Below are 27,411 nucleotides of genomic sequence, written 5' to 3'. Positions count from 1 at the left end.
GGTCCAGTTTCCATTGGTCATCAGACAACGCACCGAGGCGCACAGACATACGTACACGTGCACATTTCTACACAGTATAATTATATATAATAAGTCTTTTTCTTCCCTTTTCTGTCTTTGTCAGATAAAAACTCAAACACAAATTTGCGCATACACTCGCACACAAGCATCACTGCCAGAACTCTCTGGCCTAATTCCCCTCTTATTGATGTGTGTCTGTCAGTGAAAGAGGCGCAGCACAAAGAGCAGCGATGGGCCTATGTGTGGCTCAGAGGGAACAAAGAGTGGTCTATTCCACGCCAGCTCTCAGACTCTTCTGGAAACACTGCATGGGCTTGTTTAATCAATGGCCATATTTTGAGTTAAGCAACTGTATGTTCAACGATGAACAACAACATGGCTGCTTCAGTGTTAAAGAGCATGAGCCAGATTGACCTCCACTTGTGTTGGTCATGCCCAGTTTGCAACTTTTTTCTACGTCAAATGTGGAATTAAATAGAACAATTTAAACTTATATTGCGCCTTTCTAGTCTTCCGACCACTCAAAGCGATTTACACTACGTCACATCCACTCATTCACAGACATTAATGCACTGATGGCGGGTACAACTGCTCATCAGAAAGGAACTAACCATTCACATGAACTCACACACCGATGACACAGCATCGGGAGCAATTTGCAGTTCGGTGTCCTGAAGCCGAGGACCCGCTCTACCTCCTGAGCCACAGCCGCCCACATAACTAATTTATCTCACGTTATTGCAGAGTATCTGCTTTATTACATAGCTATTTGAGTTGTCACCCTCACCATTGTAACTCTGGGCCTTAATCTCCTTTTTAAATGATCACCTTTGTATTCTTTGTTCAATAATGATAATGGATGTTATTAGAACACCTCAGTGCCACATCTTCGTCAATATAATCTTTCTGCCTGAATGAAGCTGCAGCTTTTTTCGATCAAGAGACATAAAGTGGACGTTTACAGACAGCTGCTATATTGTGATTCATTGTTAAACACTTGTTAGAACTTGACAGAGCCTAAATGAGGCAAAGCCATCAGGAAATTAAAGAAACAAGATGATTGTTGTATTTATCACAATATCTCTTAATTTCGCCATATTAATTCACACATGCTTGTCTGTAAAATGACAAATTGCCACTGTGAGCTGTTTTTTCCCAGCCTTCCAGGCTCTGCTGAGCTTTCACCATCTCTCTAGTTTAGCTGGCCAAAGACAATGACAGCAGGACCGGACGACTGGCAGCTCAGCTGAATGGAATGAGCTACAGCGCTAAGGACAAGGACGTGTGTGTGTGTGTGTGTGTGTGTGTGTGTGTGTGTGTGTGTGTATTTATACAAGGGTATGAGGGAGGGTGACACAGTTCCAGAGAGGCCATTGTCCATGTGGCTGTTTGTAATTCACCTTTGACAATATTGTTGAATTTCTGAGAAACATGCTGACTCACTGAGGCTGCTAACCCCGACTGTCACTGACACCTGTTAATCACTGATAATCATCTGTTTCTGTAGTGAACAGGGCTTAAAGACACAGAAATACATCCTCCCGCTCGCATGTTTTTGAGGTTGACCCGCGGAGCAAGTGAAGAGAGAATTTTCCTGATGGAGGAATCACCAAAGTACAGTATAGCATTTTTGTTAAAATTGTCTGAAGCAAAGACTAAAAGGAAAGTGAATGCAACATGTCTTGCTCATCAAGTAGTTATAAGCAATTTTTTACAGATTTTTCGGAAATAAAACAACATTTTCTTTCAGATACAGATTACTAACTTGCCGTTGTTCAGCTGTGCAGACTTTTGCAGTAGTATGTTGGGGCACTGTCAGTCGTGTAATGTGTTTGGGTCAGAACAGGACAGTTGTCAATCCAAAGATCCATCTGGTGTTTGTTCTTTTGGGTCATCACCTCATCAAGGTGGAACGAGGAGCTTTGCTTAAATTCAACAAAGATGCAGGATGTCTCACACATACGCAAGCATACACACCAAGTCTGACAATAAAGCTTTGTCCTCTAAAGGCTCCTGAAAGAGGATTTAGTTTGAATATAAAACCGTAGGCAATCAAGAAAACATCCAATCCAGTGTTGGGATCATCCTGGGGATGAAGGAGGGGATTTACAGACACAGAGGGAGGGATGGGCACCGGGGTTGGAACAGGCCTTCAGGTTCAGCTTCAGCTTCAGGACAGGATTAACTTAGGTTTACCCTTCCACTCACCAGCTCTGACACAACAGAAACACAGTGCTTTATCATAATCAATTACACGTCACTGTGACTGCCAGAAAATGCCACTTGCTGCCTCAGTATAATGGTGCATGCATGCATGCATAATCAAGCATGCATGTAGTCTTGATTATGTTACACTTGTGTGCATAACTGTTCACATTCTCTGGTCGTACAGGAAGTTCATAGAAAGTTCAACAAAGAAAAAAAACCCGACAACTAAAAGTAGAGAATGTATTTCATTGTACTGTGTTTCTACTGAAAAAAAATGTAAATATATGGAACCATTCCCCAACTGTAATCAGTACAAACTTCAAATTGAAGCTGTGTTATTATAAGTATGAAAGGCACTGCCTAACGGTTGACAACACAATATTTTATGAGCTCTACACAGCAGCCAGCTAGCAGGTGACTTAAGCGAACCTGCTCAACACCTGCTCTCTTTCGCTATCTGTGGTAGGCAACAGCCACATTTAACTGATTGGCATCACCATATTGACACTCATCCTTTGTATTAAGCACATCAGTATCTGCTAGTCTGAATCTGCCTGCTGAACAGAAAAGATTAGACAAGACCAGATTTACAATCAGCTTGTGGAGAAAGTGAAAGCTGCTGTGCGAATGTGTTTATGTGCATGAATGCGGCTTTTCTTGGCAGTAACAGTGTGGCCATTGTGAAAAGCGATACGCTACCTGCAAGTAGCTTCATGCTCATTCTCCTCCTGTCTCTGGATCTAGTGTAAAACTGAACAGCTGATTGTATTCAGAGTGATGTGAATCCAGCCTGTCACAGCTTCATTTGCATAGATTACATTCTTGCAGTTTTAAGATGTGTGTGTGTGTGAGTGTATGTGCCTGTCAGTCCAACTTTGTGTTATTCATCATGACCTGACAGTGCAGCTGAAGGAATATAGTTTGAGTATGTAACCGTCTCTCCCCAGGGCTCTGAATGTTCCTGCCTTGCTTGTTTTGCTGCCCTCAATGGGAGCAGCTATTGATGCTGTAGGGAGGCTCGGGCTGGCTGCCTGTCTGTCTGTGGGTCTATCTCTGAGGTGATCACTGTTCCACCAATAAGGTTCCTTCTTGAGGAAGACAGCAGTGTATGTTATCAGGTTGGGTTTTGTCTCTGACTTAAATTCAGCCAGGCAGTTTGCAAGGCTGCAGGAGACGGTCATGCATCTGCGTTCTATGTTTGTGACCCTGCATTGTATGTTGTTTCTAGTGCGGAAACCCTTGTCTCTTGATACTGCCACAGGATAAGGAAGGCATGCCTTTGGGGATACTAAATGAGCTCCTTATGGAACACACAAACATATACACGAGGTTGTGTCACACAATATAACACATATTCTTTTCAATATGCCCAACATGTTCACAGCTCACAGTGAAAATGATTATTGATTGCAAACAGAATGATGCTGGCTGATATCATTCTTAACATCTGCAGGTCAGGGAGTGCATTGAAGATTGAAGTTTCGTATCTTAAAAAAGATTCTGTTTTTCTTTCTTTCTGGTCTCTCTCCATCTATCCACCTCCCTCTCAGGTAATCCACAAGAGTGAGTCACACGACGCTGACAGTTGGCCTGATGGTAGGTGGGTTTTTCTTATTCTGATTTGAGTCATTATCTTTCTCCCTCTCTCACTCCTCTACTCTTCTCTCCATCCTTTTGTTCATTCCACCAGCCTCTTGTGCCTTTCTGACTCCGTTCCCCTCCAGGCTGTTGTAGTTTTAGCGTGCATGTTCCGGCTTACTTTGAATTAATTTATGCTTAATTTTGTGATCTTTGTGTCATGCTAGCTAACCTGGATCCAGTTTGTTTATACCATACATTTGCTCATAAAACATTGGCCTGTTTCAGTGTATAATGATTCAGAGGCTTGTCACAGCTGTAACTGAGGCAGCCTGTCGGATATCTTCAGCTGAGGATACAGTATTTATCCTATATTCTTACCTAATAATAATATTCCTAAATTACAATTGCATAGTTGCTTATTGGTACTTGATTGTAGATCAGTGCTGTCCAGTTTGCAGACTAATTACTGCAAATTCACATCTTCTGCCATTTGCATGAAATTTCAAAGATGCAAATGGTCACGAGTGAAAATGAGTTATGGTGATTAGTGCATGTCACTGGATCTTGGCAACATTCCAGCCTCTCATAATCCATCTCTCTCTCTGTGCTAGACCAGCATGGCTACTTGTTCCTGAATCAAAGATGCATGCTCTCTCTTTGGATTCATCCCCCTGACCGCCACTGTGCCGATCAAACCCTCCATCAGACAGTCCTATCTCCACTTCTCTGGCCTCTACTATACTCTACTGTTTCCTAGTCTTCTCTCCTTCAGTCATTGTCCTGGTCTGACCCTCTGCATGTAGAGAGGAAAGTGTTGGCAGACTGTTTAATAGGACAGTTTCTCCCTGCTATTCATGAGAGGTCAGCAGGGCCATATGCAGCCGGGGGATAACAGTCAAAGGGAGCCAGAGGGGGTGGGCCCCAGTTCAGGTCCTGGAGCTAGAAGAGAGGCAGCAGGGTCACAAGGCCCAGGGTTGAAGAGGGCCTCATCGCAGTCAGAGAACCCCTCGTTCAGTAAGATGAGCCAAAACGCCAGGGAGAGCATGGGGGTTCTTGGCCAGGGACTGAAACAGCTGTTCCAGCAGCAGCGTAAACGCCTCTCCCTCTCTCGCTCCACCATCCCCTCCTCGTCTTCCTCCTCGTCTTCCTCTGTAGTGTCCGCAGGTGACATTGCCCCCTTTGCCCCTGAGGACGCCTCGGGGCCCTGCTGTCCTGAATCTGACCACCTCTCTGCTCCTGTGGTTCCCTCTGCAGCTGGGCAGGGCTCAGCCACTGCGGGCACGATGAGGCGTGGGACCAGCCTCCAGAGCCGGCGCAGTAAGGGATCTGGGTCGGGATCTGGGAGTGGAGACCGCGATCCTCTCCTGAGAGGTAGCCCCCAGGCCCCGCACCGCCGCAATACCCACGATCCACAGCACCATACCAGCCGTCCACGCTCCTCTTCCACCACTGACACCACCCCTAGTAGCCCCACCCCTGGATATGTTGGCTGCGATGTGGTGCTGTCATCAGGGTACCAGTCCACGGAGGAGACGGACAGGGTAAGTGACAGCAGCCATGAATCATATTATCACTTCACAAGCTGATCGATGTGTCTCTTTTACCCTTTTATTGGTGTCAGGCTGAAGTTCACCTTGCTGCTGATGCAACACTTCCTGCTGTATTAGCTGTGAATTCAGAGAGAGGGTCTTTACTGCTGTCTGCTTACTATTGATCAAGTGGAAAGATATTTTTGACAACCAGTACATCATTATTAATCTAAGATGAGGCCAGATATCCACGGTGCAGCTTGCTAACAAATGAAACACATACATGCACACATATAAATACATAGATACACACTTACATACATAACCCCATACATAACAGTGTAGCCAGTGTTAAAGGATAGGTTCACAGTTTTTCAAGTCTTTCTGCTTTATAAGTCAGGGCCATATGAACATTGAAACAAATTTTACTGGCTGTAATCATTCCTCCTTGTTCATACCATCATTGCAAGATCCCTTCCTAACATGCTTAAGTGTAAGAGATGGGGGACAAAAAAAGAGGGAGTTTTGTACTAAAATGACTAACTTTAGAAGATATTCACTTGATTGACCAACTCAGGCTGCTGAAGCAGCTCATAATAACTTTAGCTAAACTTTGAAATGTGTTTTTGCATGGAACAAAGTGGATTTTGCCCCCCATCACTTCCATTGGAGCACATGAGAAAGGAATCTTTTATTGGCCAGAATTAAGTGGAGGAAGGAAAAACTGTCGTAATGTACATATAGCCACTGGACTATGGTTTAATCATCAGAAGCATATGTCTCTTTGAACATTCTTTTCTTGGCTTACAGTAAATGCTGCAATATACATGGATATGCTTTCTTTTTTATTCTACTTTGATAATCATCTATTTATATAGTGCATATATAGTCTATTTGAAATACATTTGATTGCCACATGGTTTGTGAAAAGTTCGGCCTTTCTTGTAAGACTGCAGTGTGTTTAATCCAAAGAGAACATTAAGAATAGTTTTCTGCAACTCCTGTAATAGAAAATAAGTAGCATTGATTGTAAAACCTCACATCACTTTACAATCAAATCTTTTACCGCAAGTTCTCATTTTAAACCACCTTAGGTATCCCAGACTTCAGTTGGTTTTGTCTGCCACCAGAGGTCACTGTCAGATCAGCTAACCTGCTGTGAGCGGCACTAGGCTTGGTTCATGTGGAGGTTGTGTTTGCATTATGAGGATGTTTGTTGTAGACTGATTGGTTAATGAAATAAACTGTGTAGGACTGAGTATCAGTGTGTCACAGATATAGTGATGTCTGGTTATTAATCCAGCGGTGGGCAGTCAGTCTAGACCAGTGGGTGTTGATATCCACATTTACTGACAGCTTTAATCTGTGAGCTAGTTTAATGTACCCCTTCCTCCTTTCTTCATCTTCAAACTCCTTCTATCCTTCAGTCCTGTGTAAATGACCTCACCTGGGATGACGGAGCAGGGCTGAAAGCCAGACATCTGTGCTCCATTAGTCCTGCTGCTGTGATAGACAACCATGAACCTTTCAGTGGTCTGTCGCTCGCCCTTGAAAGAGATGATAACCTGTCTAGCCCATCTCTAGCTACCATCACAGCCCCGTCTCCACTCGTCAACAGAGCAATGTCATTCAGGTCATCCAAACAGTCGCCGTGGTAACCCCCGAAACTTGCTGTAAGCTTGCCTAGAACTACGCCCTGCTTGGGTTGCCATAGTAACAGCGTGGTCGACCTTGGAGGTGTGTGATATCCTGCTGTTAGTGGAGATTGGGGGTTGTATGCTTGTCTAAATTTGAGTGTGAATCAGGAATGGTGAATCTTTATTTCTTTCTTTTCTTTTAAAAATCACCCTCCTGCCTTCCACTTGTCTTTTCTTCCTCTTTTCTCTCTCTTTACCTCCCTGTTTCCCTTCCTCTGTCCCTGGAGAGAGTTAGTATAGACAGTCAGCTGGTCCCTCCTCCTCTCCCATCTCCCCCCTCCTCCTCTTCCTCTACCACCACCTCCTCCTCCTCACCCCACCCTTCGGCTCACTGACAGGAAGCAGGAGGCAACCTTGCCTCGTCCTAGAAGAGTGAGGGCTGAGCTCTGGCTGGGTGTTGTGTGTGAATGTGTGGTCGGCGTTTTGTTTAGAAGAGGATGTGGAGGGGTTTGACTGTAAAACTACTCCTTGTGTCGTGTGTGTGTGTGTGTGTGTGTGTGTGTGTGTGTGTGTGTGTGTGTATACTGTAATACATTTGTGCATTGACAGCCATGTGGTGTGAGCATCCTGTGTGTCTGCGAGAGAAAGAGCTCAGGGGATCACTTTGAATATGAGTAGAGGGGAACACAGCTGAGCTGTCTTTATCTCTGCTTGCTCTCCCTCCCTTTTTTCATCTCCCTCTCCCTCTTTCTCTCTCTTTCTCCTCACTTGTGTTTGCATAGTAGACGAAAGCGGGGTGGACTAGAAATGTGTGTGCACATGGATGTTTGCAGAGGAGGGTAGCCTGTGTACCTTCAGTGTGTGTGTGTGTGTGTGTGTGTGTGTGTGTGTGTGTGTGTGTGTGTGTGTGTGTGAGTGAATGTACAGTGTACTATGTGAGGTGGTGTGTACATTTGAGAGATATCAGTGGAGAGGAGTAGAACAGGGGTTCCAGCTGTGGGTACATCAGTCAGTCAGGATGGTGCAGCGCTTCAGTCTTCGTAGACAGTACTCCAAGGTAAGCTTAAAACATGCAAGCCTGTTTAGACATTAAAACCATGTTTGTGTCTTCCCACCTCTATTATGCAGCTCCATTCATTGCTGAAGGCACAGTTGTCTTACATTTTTCCACCCCACTGTCAATCTTTGTCTCTGTCTTCCAGTTATTTGGGTTTGTGTTTTTGGCTGCTTGATCAGTGCTTTGTTCAAGACAGCAGCCAAAATGGTGAAAACTAACTAAACTAACTGTTGTAAATTGCAGAAAGAGTGTATACATTAGTATATCAGGCAGCTGACAGCTGGGGAGAAAGCATTGTTTGGACAGTTCTTAGATATCATCTTGTTTTTGTATGCAGAGATTTTCCACTGAGTCTCCATTCACTTTTAGGTATTTCAATCCATACAGTAACCAAGTTGTCCGTCTTTGCACTTTATCTCAACTCTTGTTAAACAGTAACTCATGCTACAGCAGTAACAGTGGCAGCCTATAAGGACGATCAGAGCCGTCGCCAAGGGATGTAATTGTTGGTAAATATTATGTTTGATTATTGCTGATTGGGGAGCATTTATGGCTCATTTGCAATATAGTTTACAGTGCTCTGCAACTGTCCATGAGTTTGATATATCTATCCCCTGGTGGTGCTGCTGCTGAAAAGAGTATAGGGGCTGTGTTACAACTCAGTATTATGTCTGTTAAGAGCCTGCTGTTCTACAGCTGGTGCTCAGCCTCTGGGATTAATTACAATTTGCTGCTGATTAATTGATTGACTGAATGAACCCTCCCTATTCATCTTTAGCTCTGTGTAATGGCGCTGGCGGATATTCATATGCCTAGAAGCATCAACATCTACTTCCACAAATCCACCCATGGGCAGACAAAAGTACAGTCTCACTTTCAGACTGGAAGGCCTGATCCCAGACATGTGGAGACTGATCCAGTCTGGTCTTTCCTCTCTTCTTGAAGCAATGGAGAGATTAAACAGGAGTAAAAACAGACAAAGGAAGTAAAGGGCTGCAGGGTGCAAAATGTTTACTGTCAGGATGGAAGAGTTGTTTAAGACAGTAGATGGGAAAGAACCAGGGAGTAGACTCAAGTGGCATATTGAGCTACTGAGTTGAGATGAAACAGAAGCCAAGCCTTGAGGCTAGTACTCTCACAACATAAGACTTTTTGTGTGTGAGAGGGACTGATGCTGTGTTTGTCTGTGGAGCATATTGTCCTTCAGGGCCTGTCTGCAACTGTTCACTAACCTTGTCTCCCTTGGGTAGATGACCCCATCACTTTACCTCAGGCCACATATCCACATGTCCACCTGTCTTTCTGCTCAACGTACTTTGGTTTCCATGTCAGAGCTAACATTTTGTGTTCTGCAGTAAATCCCTAACCATCTCAAAACAAACATCCAGTCGAGCTGGAATCAGGCAGCTTTGTGTGGACTAAAACTGAAAATACTCTCAGCAATGTGGTTTGATATTATACTTTTTAAAAACTTTTGATTTTTTTTTTGAGCTCAGTATCTTATACATTGCAATACAGTTATCTTGTTTTCGGCTGCCCTCATTTAACTTAACTTCTTAAACTCAAATAACAGCATTGAGTGACATAGATGAAGAAATGTGTATGGGAAAAATACTGAATCATATGGAAGAGGGTCTGAGGAGGAGGAGGTGTGTTATATTTTGTATAAGGGATTTGTTTTGTACCATCAGATTTATTTAATGGCACACTAAAAGGTCGACTGTGAAGGAATAAGTGGCATCTAGCGATGAAATTGTAGAATGCAACTGCGTTGCTTCACCCTCCCCTTCCAAGCATGAAGGAGACGTTTGCTGTAAAAAACTTTAACTATATCCAGTGTTGGGTTTGTCCCTTCTGGGCAACTGTAGAAACATGACAGAGCCCATGGGAGGTGACCTGTGGTGTCTGTAGATAAAAACAGCTCATTCTAAGATGATGAAAACCTAATGATTCCTAAATTCAGGTGATTATACAGTAATAAAAACTATATTTTGTTCAATTTCTGCCGATATAATCTCCTAAATGTTATAACCTGGACATTTTAATGGCTGCAATTAATAATACTAAACTAATAATAAGGGCTGCACAATTAATCAAAATATAATCAAAATTGTAATATGGCTGGGTGCAATATGCAGATGATAAAAGTGACAAAACAGCATCATAATGACGTACTTTAGTGCTGATGCTGTCATGTAGATGACCTGCCCTACAAATCTTTTTTTCAGTAAAAAATCAGTTTGTGATGCAAAAATCTGAAGAAATCTGCATATCTGTCAAATAATCACAATATGATGTTGTGCAGCCCCACTAATAATACACTATTTGGACCAAACAGAACTAATTTCTGCTCAGTTATGAAGAATTTGGCCCTCTTTTGTAATTCCACTAGTACTGTCCTGTAAGAGAGCAGTAAGGAGAAGTGATTGTGGGAGGCACTGAACATCACCTGGTCCCCTGGGGCTTGTTCCGTCCCTGCTAGTTTAACATCCTCATCACCGCACTCTCATCGTCTCTCACCTCCCCGGGCTACTGGCTGTGTGTTGATGAAAGCATTTGTGCCCTTTGCAGCAGGACACCATGGCGTGTCCTGGAACTACATTAATGACATTGAGTTATTTGAAAAGCTGCAAAAGACAAACATGGGGTATTGCTAGGTCACATTCACTTATACAAAACCATGGCTGCAGATGCATACGATAACTATCAAGCCTCATCAAACCACCGCCACAGCAGGTTGCCCTCTTGTCATAGGAAACCCAGTCACAGAAGCGCGCAGTCAAACCTGTGTGTAATCAAACAACTGAGTTTCGATTGACTTTCAGCAGAGAGAGGGAGAGACAGCCATGGGGATGATGAAGCATGTGCTCTCAGTCCATACTGGAGGTGATGTCATCCCACTGCTGTGTTTGCCAACTACCAGCCCATAGCAAATTGTTTTTCAGGCAGTGTGTGTGTGTGTGTGTGTGTGTGTGTGTGTGTGTGTGTGTGTGTGTGTGTGTGTGTGTGTGTGTGTGTGTGTGTGTGTGTGTGTGTGTGTGTGTGTTGCTGTCAGTGCACTATCATGACTCTCTGTGGTTCACAGTTGTTGACATTAACTATGAGACTTCATTACAGTGTTACAGTCAGATGAGGAAGTAGCATAAAGCCGCTAATGGGTTTGGCCGATCTGTGACTTGTGGTTTCTACTGACTTTTCAGAGAGTGACCAAAAACGTGTTCTTTTCAAATGTGTTAATCTCTCTTTTCTGCTCTGTAATCTTCCCCCTCTCTTGTCCTTGCCTTCTTATCTACTCTTTAGTCATTTTCCCTCCCTGTCTTTTCTCACTATTCTTCTGCCTTCTTGCATACTTTTCTCCTACAGTCAGTCCAATAAATCTGTAGTGGTGTGTTTGTGTGGCAGTCGATGTGTATTATTTAGTGTGGTATACATGTGTTGGTGTATGCGTGGCAGGGAGACAGTCATTGATCAGAAATGCAAACACCAGTATTGATTGGGAATTAAACATAAGGGATTTCTGTCTCTTTATCTTAGCCTGCTCTCTGCTCTCACCTTAATAACATTAGTTGTTACCAGGGGGTTTTGTGGGTGTGGGTGTATGTACACTTCATACGTTTGTTTGGATTCAGATGGATGTCAAATTAAGTAAGGTGTTGGGCCACCATGAGGCGCCAGAACAGTGTCAGTGGTAGATAGATTCAACAAGTCTCCAAACTACTGGAGGGATCAAACAATATTCTTCCTGGCTAAAGGCTCCTGCACTATTTAAAAAGAATGTGCCTACAGTGTTGCATCAGCCAGTGTATTTTGTGGACGTGGATTGTACCAGCCATCTCGTGAGAATCATGAATTTGTGTCATAATTTTGATGCAGGCTATCTTTTCTCACCAAGGCTCAAAATCAACTATTAGTGGGCATGTCTTACAGTCTGATAAACCACCATTTTGAATTGACAACCAAACATTGCACAACGTTTCTGCAAGGATCAGGAACTTTCACCTAGGACAGCTCTATTTTTTACAATGTATGTATGCCTTACATCTGTCTGTAATCTTTTATAACTGGATTGACATCCGGTGACCATGAAGGCAATAGCATACGATTCACAACATTTTTATTCCCATCAAATTATTGACTGACTCTCATATTCTATATATTCTAAGTTTTACCATCAATTTGCCACCTGTCTCTATATATTTGTGTTTATACTATTATACATATTTGTGTATTTGTGAGAGAGCACATGCGACTTTGTCCAGGATCTGTAATCAAGGAGCAGGTTTCCTTGCTGAAAAAACATCTTAATCTGCCACACTTTATTGTTATTCCCCTGCTTCACCTCTTCAACTGTCTGTCTTCCTTCTCTCTGTCTTTCTTCCCATCCTTTACCTCCTCACTGTTTGCCTTACTTCATGTCTTAGAGACTGTCTTTCTTTAGCTCTCACTCTCTCTTCATGTCTCTCCCTCTCATCTGTGTCCAGTGCTCAGACGGTGGAGCCGGTTACCCATCTCCATGGTAACAGGGTGATGTTCAAAGAGGGCCATAGTGGGTTTACCCAGCTAAAATAAGACTCCTATGCAGTTTGCCAAATGTGCTAAGTTTATTTTAAATACTGTTTGTTCTAAACCTAATGTAATTAAGCTTTCTCGTTTGTTAAGTATTTGAAATGGCAGAGCTACACAGCAGATATGTTGGAATGGCAGCCTATCGCTTAGATCTCATTGCTTAAGACACACTGCAGTTTCCTTTTCCTCTTCTCGCACATATTTAAAGTCCTCTGAATGACATACAAAGACATAGAAAAGTTTCTGCCTGACAGGTAACAGACCTCAATTGGACTCCTGTCTTCCACTTCAAAGAGAATGAACAAAACAATGTAAATAGATGCAATGTAAATGTTTTGTTATACCATGTAAAATCCGGAGAGTAGCCTTGAATCGGATGCCCGTCTTTTGTGTGCAGGCGTGCATGTGTGTGTGTGTCTTTGTGTGTGAACTCTCCACCCAACTGTTTGTGCTCCCTTTGAAGCGTAGTCACAGCCTGTTTAATTAGACTGCTGAATATTCAGATGTGATTATACATATAGGCCAACGCCCTTATCCAGTGCTCGTTGCTATTAGCATTCACAACAGTGGGAACACGTTTGGCCACTCCAGACACACATTACAGTGTCACAGTTTATACATAACAAGCAATTTTGGGTGTGAAAACATCAAGGCGGGTGTGATTGTGTGATGGGGCAGAGGAATGTTTGAAAGATAAATGTAGGTGTGTGTGTGTGTGTGGGTGTATGTGTGCATCCCTCTCAGCCAGTTTTATAGGTTTGTAATCTTGGTCTGAATGAGGAAGGAGTCTGCTGCAGCTCTCTGCCTGTTTCTCTGCTGCTATTAATAGACAGATGTCTGAACCAGTGCTGGTCAAGTTCAAGTTTTCAAGGGCATTTAAATGTATTAATATATCTTGAAAACAGAAAAAGTCACGTGTTTCTTTCATGCAGACTAATATTCCAACCTTTGAGAAGTAGATTTTCCACATTTCCTCTCTTACAGATGAACGACATCATCCATGAAGTCATGTTTATCAAAGGACAATACCAGTTGATTGACTTTTCCAGAAAATAGCATCAAAATAGTTTGACTTTAACTAATGATTATAATACTTTTTGGGGGCTGTACTTTTAGCCTGAATTAGTATTTTTAAGTTTGTTGTGCATGTATGTGCAAGAGGTCATATGCATTTATGTGAACATGTCAGCAGTGAGTCACTGTGGGTCATCCTTTGTGTATTTATTTTTGGCTTGCAGCTGGTCCTTCCTCTTTTGGCTGGTGTGTGTTTCTGTGTGTATGTGTGAGAGAGGACATTAGTGTGGGCATGCACGTGTATCTATGCTATTTTCTCAGCCGTTGTAGGATTGCCAAATACTTGGTCAGTCAGTCACTGAGGATGTTCTGGTCAACCTTGACCCACATGTCTGTTCCTCAGACACTGTCTTCTTCTAAGGAAGTATTAGGTAAAAAAAAAAAAACCTCCTTGACACTACTGTGCACCTTTATGAAACATGATGTGTTTGGTTCTTCTCTTCACCCAGGGTGGTGGCTGTTTTCAAAGGGAAATTGCTCATTCTGAGAGAGGAGAAAACAGGTAGTCGGACTCTGAGAGGGCATGCTCTGCATCCCTGCCACTCCCTGCTCTGTCTATATCATTTGTGTGACTCTGATGAATTATGGATGAGGCTGTAGATCGCTGAGCTCAGCTCTGCTCCACTGACCCACTTAGAACACACATGCACACACAATTCAAATCTGATCACAACCTCTAGGGAAATATCGTCATATTTTCTCTCCACTAATAACCAGTTCTCTCATTCTCATGTGTGTCAGCCAGTAGGAATCCTAGGAATCTTTTCATTTTGTCACTGTTTGCATCCTGTCAGTAAGGCTCATTTTCCCACTGGGAAAATTACCTCTAGACCACTGAAACAACATTGCAGTATTTGTTTTTGTTCAGGCAAATAATGGTTGAAAATGTTCAATCTGAAATGACATAGGACTACGTGCAGGCTTTTTCTGCACGCTGACACACTTTTTCATAATCCGACGTTATCTACCAACTCCTACTTTTTCAGATCTTTTCTCATGATCTCCTGTCTTGAAATATTACATAACCACAAGGGTTACACCGTTTGCCGCACTCACTCTTGCCATTTCAGCTTTTCATGTTCTTGACATATCCTCCCTTCCTCCCTGTTCTCAGTATCAGCCCACAAGACACCTGTGTGCCTTGATGTGACTGCCACATCAGATCTGAATTATGTTACATAAATGGCTGCATGCCTGTGAGTTAGAGGATTGAAAGTGTAAGAATGCAATAAAAAAAGAAGGGTTATTGACAGGAAACCTTTCAGGAAATGGTTGCAGTCAAAAAAAAAAAAGTAAATTGTCCGTACAGCAGATGACACACACTGTGTAGAATAAATTGTGCTCTAGCTCCCCCTCGTGGATTGATGGTATAGTTGGTTAGGATATTCATTTATTGTAATATTCTCTTGTTGTTCTTCTGTTCTAATTGTACGATAATTCACATTCATCCCTGGGATATTTGCCAGGCCTTGTTCAGGCAAATGTCATACGGAATTCTTACTATTTAATATTACTTAACATAGATCTGTTTAGCTTCTGTGTCCATTATGGTAAACAATACGGTGCACCAGACAAGAAGAGCAAAGTATGATGCATTCTCAACTCTGATCTACTAGGGTAATTGTCTAGGGTGAACCCTAATAATTAACCTCTGTATTTCCTAAGTCCTGAAAGTTACAGTAGGATTGTGAGCTCAGTTTTGAAAGTTAGCTTTAGTACATGAGACAGTCTCTGTTACATTGTTAGATAATCTGATTGGGCAATGAGGGAATGCCCTCTAAGATTTTCATTAGATAATAATTGTCAAGCGCTGATGAGCGCTATTAGCCAAATGCCAATCTTCATTGTCTGTCCTCTTGTTATGAAATCAACTGCTTCCTAGTGGCCTAATTCACACAGTGGAGTTACACTAAAACTTCCCAAACAGTACCCAGGCCCCAGACCATCCCATAAGTCTGTTTCAAAGTGGGCAGTGAGGTCAACATGGGGCCACAATGTGGTATGGGGTTTGGGAGGAGAGAATAGGAAAACTGAAAAGGGGGCCAGACAAAATAATCTTTCAGGGCCAAAAAGCTGGGACAGTTTGTTCTAGATTCTTCATCTTCCTGTGTATGAATAGGCTGGCAGTATGTTTGGGCCTGCTTACTGCCCCATGGTGCTCTGGGTATTGTACAGCATCCAGCCAGACCAACTCTGCATTTTGGGCCAGCGCCTTTTCTGTTTCCTTGTTGCATAACCATGATGGGGTTGAGAATAAACAGAAGTTGCTCCAACAAACACCAACCACTACCAATGGACAGACATTGTTTCTCCCCACATACCCGCCGTCTTTTCCTTCACGTACACACACTGCGTTGCTGTACATTCACACTTTGTCTCACCCCGTGTACCCACACTGTCCCACTGTACTGTCTTACACATGACATATCATGTCATCACCTGCACAGTCAAAATCATACGTATGTCGGATAAATCGCAAAACACATTACATTATAACCTGACCACTAGTGGATTTTTGATCCTGATATGATATTGATATCAGTTATTTACATAAGAAAACATTATAAGCAAACAAACGATCCATTAGTTTTTTTTACTTAAATAAGTGTGACCACCATGAGCGGGACATTAATGACCCCAAACCTGCTGTGTCTTTGGCATTTAATGCACTGGAACATCTTGTTACTTATTTGCTGATATATACGCCAATATGGATATATCTGCAATAAGGTGATATCAACCTAAATATTGGCACACCTTTTAATTGGTCTAGCTCTAAATGCATGGGCAATACCCAAGTCAAATGTCAATCCTCAACGCTTTGAGCACGTCAGATATCTCAAAATCTGGTTTCCACAATTGGTAGGGGGAAAATTTATAGTTTTTTTGTGTGTGTGTTTTTAAAAATAGTAATACTAATTGCATAGATGTGCTTGCTTCCCTGATGTTATTTACTGTGTCTAGACATGGAGTGGGACTGAGAACACTTACTTGTTTTAGTTGTTGTTATTATCATTTGTTTGTTTTCCTTTCCTGCCTTGCCCTTGTAGATGCCATTATTGGAGTTGGCTACTAAGATGTTTCACGCTCTCTGACCCAGCCAGTCATAATGGCCCCTGTGTATAAAGTGCCCAGTGGTTTATGTAACTGCTAATAGGTCCATTGATTATACTGGAGCTTAGACCAGGGACAGCCACAGTTGGACAGGAGGCTTCTTTTTATGGGGACGTTATTGTTCAACAGGGCCTGAGCCCAGAGTCATGGTTGTCTTCTCTCTCAGGCTTGAATTACCCCCAGTCCGTGCAGACAAAGCTCTCGCTCTTCTGCCTTTACGTAACCCCTCACACCCCCGAACCATTCCACAGCATAACGCATCACATTTTACAATCACATGGAGGGGACTGTGGTGTTGGCACCCCTAATTCAATTAAAGTTTTATATTTTACTCTCACGCTGTATATGGCGTTCAGTATCATGCTTACTCAATTCCCCCCCTTTTCCAATCCCAGTCCAGTTGCATCAGAGCTAGTCTCTTCCCTTGCTCTTCTAGAGTCTTCCAGAACTTTTTGGCTGTGTAGCACCCGCCTGGCCTCAGTTCAGCACCAGGCTCTGTCCTCCGAATGACAATGAGTATTATGTATTATGAGGATCTTGTTGCCTCTGTCCGCTGGCTGAGGAAACATCTCTGCACAAGTCATTCTTTATGCCTTCACGTGTGAGCTCATCAGTCAGAGCATTGTCCATTCAAAATCTACAGTGCCTCTGTTTCTCAAACCAGAAACCAAAGAAAATATTGTCCATAAAACATCCGATTTTCAATACATTTTACTATAGTAAATTGTCATATTTTACGAGGGTGGAGCTACGGGTGAAGCTTGCCACTGTTGTGTACTTGTTTACTGTCATAGAAGGAAGCAATTAGCTACATTTTGATAGTTGGCAATGAAAAAAAAATCCACAATAAATGACAAATGGTTCACATTAGCAGCCTAACCAAGTGCCAAGAACTCTCAATGTATAATTACTACATCTTAATTTCAGCTGTCTGTCTCCTCAAATTACTACATTTTCAACAGTAATACCCGTTTTTGTCTGTTTCACATGTAATCTGCAATTTATTTAGAGAGTGGTTGAGTCGGTGTCTTAAGCCATTTATCATAACATTGTTTGCCTGGTTAAGCATATATACTTTATTTATGTCCTGAAGGAAAATGCAGTTAATGATATAGAAACATTTCCTATAAACAGTCCTTACCTTTCAAAGTTTATTGTGTCTCCACAACATCTTCTGAATGTGACAATGTGTTTTTATGCATGAATATGCATTATGTGTTCCCATTCATTGCAATTAAAGCTCCCCAACTATAGATACAGTAACCTACCTGTAGTAACCTACAGTCCCACTGCTGGGTGTGTCCTGTATAACTAGATAAGGATGCCTGCTCTGGATTGGCCACAAACATCACCAGTTGGGCAGGTCACATGCATTTAAAACACATGCGTAAAATGCATGTGTTTGTAAGTATGTGAGAGAAAACGAGACATTGTAAAGGGATGTATTCATCAATTTGGGTCATTGTTTTGTCTGCAGGGCACATCTGTCTCAAACCCATTTAATGAGATGCCACAAAAGGATCTGTTTTTTTATTTTTTTTACTGAACTCGTTTGCACAAATATTCTTGATCTTCTCACACACTTGCACATAACATTTTTAGGACTGGGATACAACTCAGCTCATGTGTCTGTAGAAAATAACTACTTTCAACTCTATTAAGTGGAGAATAGAACTAGAAACATGACTTCTAATGATTGATATGCTGTAACAAGATACCTAATTACTCTAAATCTCACCTTACAAATTGGACCACTGTGTCTGAGAGATCATAAGTTGTAATTTCAAATTTAATTATAATAACACATTCCAAAGAGAAATAATTTCCCCAATAATTCTATAATTATCTTTTTAACATGTCGCTAATATATATATATATGTATATATATATGTTTTTATATAGATAACATCTAGGAGTGGTCACAGCTGTTCTTTCTGTCCCCTAATTTTGACCAGCTAATGTGGTACCAATAAAGTAAAAAAGCCCTTGAGGCAAACATTTCCATTTCCTATTTAGCTTTTGAGAATCAGTCACTTGTCAGAGCTTGAGTATACCCCCCTCTGTGAATCTGTCATTGTAGAGGCACTCTGCTATTTTAGGTATGTTATTAAGGCATGCTACCAAAGAGTGTGTAAAGATGTCCTGAGTCACCCTGAATGCTTGGGAATTCCTGGACTGACAGGAGCTGCTGGGGGAAACTTAGCCTCCATAGGAGACATGGACCTCAGGCTGGAATGACACTGTGGGCAGGAATGAATGTAATGCATTTGTGTCTGAAAGGAACCTGTTAGTCAGAGGATCCGGTGTGGGATTCCCCTAAGGGACCAATGATTGACAATGAAGTCATGTTTAAGAAAAATTCTGTGTTTACTAAATGGAGATTTACCAATCAGTAAGTTGCACTACAATCCTTACCCCTGAACCTGTAGTTCTTACATAGAGATTTGTTGCTTCTAAGTATTAACTAACTGCCAGATATAACTAGGTGCTTTTAAACATTTTAATGTGGAAATGTTACATATTATTGCTTTAATAATGACTTGACACAATTAACTTCCTTCATATAAAAAAATATTATGCCAGTAACATTCAAATAAACTAAATGAATAAATAAGGTTAGTTATGTTAGCTTAACATAATGGAATATTTGTCACAACTCATACCTATATACATCTACAAAGGATTGGCAGTTTAAGTTTAATGTATCATTTGCCCCGAGACAGTGCATAATATGTGTGAATTGAGGTGTTACAAGTAAAGGGAAGTAAAGAGAATATAGATTTTGTGATGTAGCTTTGGAATAACAGACTTTTTTTTTGCAATGTTATTACTTGGCTCAGACTTTAAACTACTGATTCTGCCATGTGTCCCTTTGATTCAATACTGGGGTCAAACCTACGTCACACAGTTCCACTTCCATCTGAGCGCAGGTTGGGTTTGTTCTTATATAAGCAGCCTTTTCCCTAAATCCTAGCCTCTCTCTCCTGGTCCCCTAACTCCTCCCGCTCTCTCATTAAAGCCTGTATTCATGCCCTCCTGTCCCCCTCCCTCCTGTCGGCTTCTGCACAGAAGTCTTTAGTAGCCCTTGTCCTGCCTTACCCCCTACACTCCCTGCTTTGCTTTTTCTCCCTAATTGGTTTGTACACTTTTGTGATGGCTCACAAACACACAACTTTATCGTGGAGAACAGTGCACTGAAGTTCATAAAATGCTGTTTGTGGGAGCATTCAAATATGAATTTGCATGTGTTTTAATGCAGTAAAGGTGACTAATGTTAACTGTTAACCACTGAATTATGACAATAACTCGTCAAATTGAAATTGAAAATACAACAAGCTGAAGTGAATCATTTCCTTTCCACTTGACATTTTACTACCTGCACAATTGAGATAAATCTACAGTGACATTTGATTGTGACAAATGTTGTACAGTTAATTGTGCCTTTGTACTGTTTCCCCTTACAATTGTTTATCTCAATGATTTAGTATTCTAGTAAAAGTTATCACCATTCGATTCACACACATCAGTGGACAAGCAACCGATGACGCAGTCGTAGACAATAATCATGTGTGTACACATATGCAGAGTTTTGAATAGCAGCTTTGTAATCGTCATATGACTGTGTAATCTGTATAATCAGGGTTTATACTGGGGTGCAACTTTTCTCTGCACCTTAAACCAAAACTGTGCAGTCCTTTGTGTGTGTTTATTTCATGTTATACAATTTATGTGAAACATGGCAGTTTAAGCACAGTTCAGGCATCTCAGTATGTGTTATTGGTCAGCAGAAACACTTGGTCTAACCATGTCTGTTAGCGCACACAGGCAGAGGAACGTGATTCATTACAGCATGATCACTCGGGAAACTGATTGGCTGCGACAATCAAACTGTGTGATAATTGAATGGCGGGAGTGCAAGATTCTTCTCCCTTTCTTTCTGCCTGAGCTAGCCACTGTTTTGGAGCTTAGCTGGCCTAGAAACTCCAACAGAAGAAAAGCACCCACCCCATCCCACCCTCCCTTCAGAAAGCTTTCTCACAACCCCTCTCTCCTTTGCTCCCTCTCGCTCCGTCTCCCTCTCAGTGACAGCTCCTGGTGGGCTCTTTTTTTCCTGCCTGCTCCCTCGCTCCCCTCACATCCGTCCTCTGGGTCTCTGCCTCTCTTTTTCTCCCTCTGAGGATTTTATCCCCGACAGATTCTTTGAACACTTAACTTCACAGTAAACTGTTCCTTCTTTTTAACCCTGCCTCCATCCAACCCTGCAAGTCTTCATCCGATTAACCGCCTTGGCTCTGTCACCCCAAACCCACATCAGACGGAACCTTTACTCCAGAGGCATCCTTGTTCTCCCACTGATTCCCGCTGTTTGTGGGAGTCGTGCTTGGCGAACCACATATATGTGTGTTCCATATGCTTTCTGCCCGTTGCTGTGTGTTGCGGAGCGTGTGTTAGCACTGAAGCGTGGTCATGGGCTTTGAGGAACGGCTGCTCTGTGAACCAGCAGCACAACACTCCCTAGACTCTGCGGCTATCAATAGTCAAGGCTCATTGCTGGAGGGACTGAGCACTCTATGGATTCTGGATATTCAATTAAGCCAACAGTAATTCTTAAGAGTCTCTACTTCCTTGTTGGCAAGTGGAGTCTTTGTCCAGTGGACTTTGAGTCAAGTGGACTTTGTTTGGGAGAAGTGTCCTGAGTGATGAGTTCACTCGCAGAGCCATGCTCTTCCCCTCTCCCTCTGCTTTGGTCGTCTTCTGAGGGAAAAACAAACAGATAGACAAACCAAACTAAATTCCTGTCCAAGCTGTGCGCATGCGTCTCCCTGCCATGGAGGTCATCCTCAACCTGGTTACTGCTGACACCTCTCCACTCCCTACTCCCACCACTGTGAGTCTCCACCTTTAAATAGTGTTTGTGTTTATGGTCATTATTTGTTTTTGAGGTCTCATTTTATTCACTTCCTCAATGATTAAAGCCCATGTCATGAATCTAGTACACATGTTTACATTGATGTGGTGTTTACTGCATATGGCTACTCACCCTTAAATGGGAGTGTTGCGTGTCTTGTGTTTTGTAAGTAAGTACGATACTGTGTTGAAACCATAGCAGGTGTTTCATAGACTTAGAAGCAACACAATTCGGGTTGACCAATTTCTTGGTGTAAAAAGGATTTTGTCTTGAAATCGCCGGGATTGAAAGTCTTTGTTGTGATAGTGGACCCTAGAAAAGCCTCTGTTTTTGGTTTTTTTCTCCCTTTTCTCCGCAGACCTTCACTCTCAGCTGCTGATGTGTGTTTCTTTCTTTTCGAAGTGAACACGAAGGGCTTTTCTCACACCCTCTGAATTCCTTAGGAAATGCACTGCCGGTCATCCGCTGTGTTTGTTTGTGCCTGTCTGTTGTGCATTATTATTAGTGCAGCTTTGTGTTGTGTGTTAATTCATGAGTGCATGTGTTGAGTAAACTGCCTGTTGTCAAGCATCACAAGGACTTATGTAATTTTCCATATCTGGTGAATGGGGCTCATTGTTGCCACATTGAATCCCCTTAAAGGAAAAAAAAAGTTTATTTCCATTAAAAACAAATCTTTTTTGTGTCAGTTTCAGCACTGCTTAATTTGGCATGCTTGTGTGGGAACTGAAACCATGAGGAAAAGAAAAGGGGACGGCAGGAAAAGGTTTAGGGTTGGATTTGTCACATGCACTGATGCACATGCACTTCACTGCATGCTTAGGTCATCTTTGCTGTACAACCCCAACCATACATTGTCAGATGCAATCTAATTTTTTATCTGTTTAATTAAAGACATTGGGATCACTTAGTACTGTCATGTTGTTGCTATGGCAACCGCTTTCTGATCCCTAGACTGCAGGGTTAAAGATCAAACCAACTAATCAGGAGTGTGAAGTTCAGTCAGTCAGAGATGATTGGCTTCGATGCCAGAGGAGTGATGAGGTCAAAGAGATATAAGTGGAATAAATGGAGAGAAGACAGCTGTAAAGAGAAAAATTAGTTTACAGGTGGACAGATCACATAAATTATTTAGGCACAGCTGCTTCTTCTATCCACCATGGATCCGAGGTCCTGTCTCTCATGGATATAAGACTCTGATGTGCTGTGAAATATTGCTGCTACATCTATTCCATAATGCAGAGAATGCTGTAATAGGAGAGGTGGAGAGGTGCAGAGAAGAACAGATTTCCCAGAAAGAAACCTGAAGTTACAGTATCATGGTAGTATCACCCTTGCATCTTGGCACGTGAAGCCGCTGCCTCACAAGAAACACAAGCTGACATCACAGGAAGCTCACAACCACTCAGCAGGAATTATGCGAGGCTTAAAAACCAACAAGTTATTGTACTTTTGCGCTCACACAGGCAAATAGCAAAAAACTTGACCTTGAACATAGACAACATAACAGGTTTCCTATGTTAAAAAATAGAAAGAGGGAAAGATAACTTGGTGTTTCAGACAAAAATGTTTATATACAAAACAATCACAGTACAGCTCAGTGCCGTGGTTTATGATTGCCATGTTTACGCTAAATACTGTGTTTAAGACGATTATATAAGCTATAAGTCTAAACCGTAATAATTGTTATGATGATTTTGTTTAATTCTTGAACATGTGGTTTAAAAACACATCTGTCTTTAAACAATAAGCTGCAGTCAATTCTGGAAATGTGGTTACAAATTCCACTCGCGCTGTTTGGTTCAGGGTATAGATATTAGTTGTTGTGTGACAAGAAGCTTAAAACTGTCTGTTTCCACTCTTTGGCCATCAGAACATCTTGACTTTAACTGAGCCTGAACTCACCTGAGTCATCTGACAAAACAGCAAACACATAAGGGCTTAGAAGAGAAGAAAACAGGGGATGGCATTTGTGAAACTAAAGAAAGGAGAAATGAGAAACTGCCCCCCAAAAAAGGAAAGGGTCTTATGACAGCATCAGTCCATTTTTTTTGCTCTATGACCTACATTGAGCAAACTGGAATTTGGGGCATATGTGTGTCCTGTGTGGCTGAGAGAGATTGAGATGGGGCAGTACAAGATGTTCTTGTTGTGCATATCTAATTATGTGTGATGCATATCTAACATCATTAGCCCGGTAATGCTTTCTAAATGCCTGTTTGTGTGAGGCGTATGGCCGTGGGTCTGAGTGTTTAAGTTTGGCTAGGCTTTTTCCAAGCTACTGGTGGATCTAAGGTAAGTCAGGGTTGCCCTTTCACAGCTCTAACCAGCTTTACGTGGATCAGAAGCACATTGCACAACCAAGCCCACCAGCAGGCGGACCCAGTTTGGGTTTGGTTCCACATGGGTGGAGTGAGAACAAACTCCTTTAAGAGTGTGTGTGTGTGTGTGTGTGTGTGTGTGTGTGTGTGTGTGTGTGTGTTGTGTGTGTGTGTGTGTGTGTGTGTGTGTGTGTGTGTGTGTGTGTGTGTTTGGGCACAATGCAAGGAGCCACTGGGCAGGGGACAGGTCCGTGCAGACCCTTTTGTCTTTCTTACTGATAAAGTCTAATCCGAGTGGGATCAGAGAGCCCCTCAATTACGAATTACAAAAAAACACACTCTCAGTTTTCCTCATTAGGCTGCACATGCTCCAGTGATGCAGTGCCTGTCGCTTCTTGCTTCAGTGGCTCAGCACATCAACATGTTTGGCTCTGTTAACCCTGGGAAATTAGCCTAATCCTTCAGCTCACCATCTTTAATTACATGCATGATTAGTCACAGAAAAACTGGACCATTGGGGATGACACTGATTGTACAGACAATTTGTTCAGTAACTGGAACTCTTTATCTGCATCAGAAAGTTGGAGATGAAGCATTGCTTTGCTATGTGTGGTAGCATTACAGTATGAGTCTGTATGAAAATGAGATTATCACTATGCACTGACTAGTCATAGAGATACAGTATATGAGCTGTCTGTAGAGTTGTAAAAGAGGACTACCCTTGTAAACAATCCGACTGACCAGCTGTGCTCGGTTCCTTTGCTTATGTAACTGAAGAACTCTGCTGACAGTAAACTTATTGATCTGTGACAGGGCGTTTATTTAGTGCCAGTGTGTATGGGTCACTCAGCCCTCTTATCACAGTATCTGAAACCTCTATCTACTCTGTATTGCAGGGCACTCAAGTTCAGGGTTCAGCCAACTCGCCCTTTGCCCTCTTTATCTTTAGTCTGAGGGTCCATATTTGGTTATTCAGATAACTGAGTCCACTGTAAGACAAGAGCGAACTGAGACATCGTCACATTTACTCCATAGAGTGGTCATATGGATGAAATGGGCACTTCATTCATGCTTGCCCTCATGGAGCTATTTATACTGTTTTGTTTATAGCCGAGAACACGCCAGGTGCTTCTCTGAAGCGTCATTTCTTAGTTCTCTACTGTGCCATGCCAGCCAAGCAGGCTTTTCTAGTTCTCTGATTCATTTGATCTCACTGGCTGCCCATCAAGAGGATTTAATAATGAGTAGACTTACTGTGGACAACAGTTGTCACAGGAGGTAAATTGACTCATGGATGTGGGCCTTCTTGTTTTTAACACCATTGTATACAACACAATGCGAAACCATTTCATTTCAAAGCCAAATTACCTAGAAATGTTATAGGACTTGCCAAATCTGTAGTGTTTACCAGTACTAAGAGGAATGTGCCCTTGGGTAAGTGTAATGTGTGTGAGGTGAAGGGACTGGTTTTTCTTGTCCTGAGTACTCCTCTCTATTGGCTGGCACAGACATAGACAGAGAGACTGGGAGTTGATATAGTCTCAGATTAAGGCTCAGACTCGCAGTCTGCCCTGCGGCTTCTTGTTCAACTCGATTACAGGATTTTTACTTCACATATTAACTCTCTGATTGAAAAACAATGCGTTACCCTTTCTGATATTTGTCTTTGTTTTTGTGGGGCTGTGTGTTGCTCATTCATCCATGTGGTTCATTCATTTATTTGTTGTTAAAAGTGACGTGGGCGAGATCAATTATTGATATTCCATCCTATTGTTGCACTTCCTGTACGGCGACCCGTACATACAGTCAATAACAAAAATCTAACCTGTTTATAGGTAGACAGCTTGTTGCTTGTATGTAATAGCTGTATGTTTATTTTTGTTTATATCTATTTAGGTTGACATGTATGCCTGTGTCTGCATCCTAAAAACAACATTTGTTCACCGCAGCTGTGGTGGAAGAAATATTCAGTTCCTTAAAAATAAAAATAAATACAGTTAAGTATTGTATTATTTAATTATTATTTATGCATTTATGTGTAAGTAGTATTTAACTGTTGTAGCTCGCCGAGATTGGAAAGTTTATTTTTTGCTCCCAGTGAACCGGATAAAGTCGAATGAGAAAGTCCCTGACTGGAGTTATTTCTGCTGCAAGTGAGGATGATTGACGGCAGCTCAGAGGATGATGTCACCCTTTCAGCTGTGAGGGGAGGGAGGGGGCGGGGCTTCTCGCACTGCCCAGTTGACAGAGTTTCAGGTGCGCTTCAACTTTCACAACAAGCCCGGCGAGCTGGAGCGACAGTAGCGTCCGACGAAACTTCCAAGAAACCGGCGCGGGGGTTTTATAGGCGAGGACTGAGCTGTTTAACTCTACCGAAGTGTCAGAGCAGATGAAAATATACAGCTCCAGTTCACTTTGGGGACAATGCACTGGGAACAGTTTCTCCATTTGGGGAATGGAAAGGTGAGCCACTTTTTTTTTTTTTTGCACGTTGAGGTCGCTTTTGTGATAGAAGATGACTTGTCAGATAGTTTGCTTGTTTGGTTTTACTTGTCCATAGTTGAAATAAACTGGAAAAAAGAAATTTCTCTTTCTCCCGGATGCGTTGTGGTTTCTGTTGTTGACTGTGGTGTCTGTCATCAATTAGTCATTCTGTTGCGTATGCAGGTGAGCCTCTCGTGCCGTTCGTTTTTACCTGTTATGGAGTGGTAGTAATGTTGTAATGAGTGATGTGTAAGTGGTGGATGCCTCGGTTTCTCTGATCCTCTTGCTTTTAGTTTTTCTGGGTGGCTTCGGACCCCCTATGGTGTGCTGTCGGGCTCAGCTGCTTATTTTGTAGTGATGAGAATATTTTGATCCCCCCCCAAAGCAGGATCGGTTTCAGCAGCGCCCCCAATGTTCTGTGTTCTGTGTGTTCGTCCCCTGAGGTGTTTGAGGAAATGAATCACATCGGATGCTTAGGTGCTAGGTTCATTATCTTCTCAAGTAGATTGTATCTAGTTTTAGGCAAATACAGGAAGACTCCAATTTAGATAGTGTCTTTGATTTTTACACACATGCTTTGTGGCTTCTCCTCAGTATCTGAAAAAGCAACACAGACAAATATTCTTAATCTAATATCCTGTCAGTATTGTCCTACATTGTCACTCCCTGAACAAACAAACAGAGATTGGGCTGATGCTCTTTTCATTCTGATCTTGTCTGTTTAACCAAAGAAAAAGAGATGTGCGGATAGCTCTAGATTCACATGTGGAAGCATTGAGTTCTGTATGCATTTGCTTTTTGAAAAATACGTTTTTTTTTCACTTTCTTTTCTTTGTAAAGCCCTGAACGAAAAAATCATATCTTGCGTCTTTCTGTTCTGGGGAACTGACCGCGAGTGGCCTTTTCAGCT

At 42.2% G+C, this 27,411-nt stretch overlaps 1 protein-coding gene across 7 annotated transcripts in view; it reads left to right on the top strand.

Moving 5' to 3' along the window:
• Nucleotides 1-27,411, top strand: part of tmcc1a (transmembrane and coiled-coil domain family 1a) — a 40,752-nt gene that overhangs the window by 6,166 nt on the left and 7,175 nt on the right. The window contains exons 2-3 of one of the 7 annotated variants that reach the window (XM_051425246.1): nt 3,780-3,825; nt 5,065-5,351. In XM_051425246.1, the coding sequence (XP_051281206.1) occupies nt 5,094-5,351 (258 nt within the window). In that variant the 5' untranslated portion in view covers nt 3,780-3,825; nt 5,065-5,093. Of the gene's footprint in view, nt 1-3,779; nt 3,830-4,421; nt 5,352-7,545; nt 8,034-20,901; nt 21,676-26,259; nt 26,481-27,411 lie in introns of those variants that run through there. The other 6 variants (XM_051425243.1, XM_051425245.1, XM_051425244.1 and 3 more) reach the window with 6 other exon arrangements.

Source organism: Dicentrarchus labrax, unplaced genomic scaffold (genome assembly GCF_905237075.1).
Source record: "Dicentrarchus labrax unplaced genomic scaffold, dlabrax2021, whole genome shotgun sequence".
NCBI classification, from domain to species: Eukaryota; Metazoa; Chordata; class Actinopteri; family Moronidae; genus Dicentrarchus; species Dicentrarchus labrax.
The sequence above is the reverse complement of the archived record's forward strand: the minus strand, read 5'-3'. Positions and strand labels throughout refer to the sequence as shown.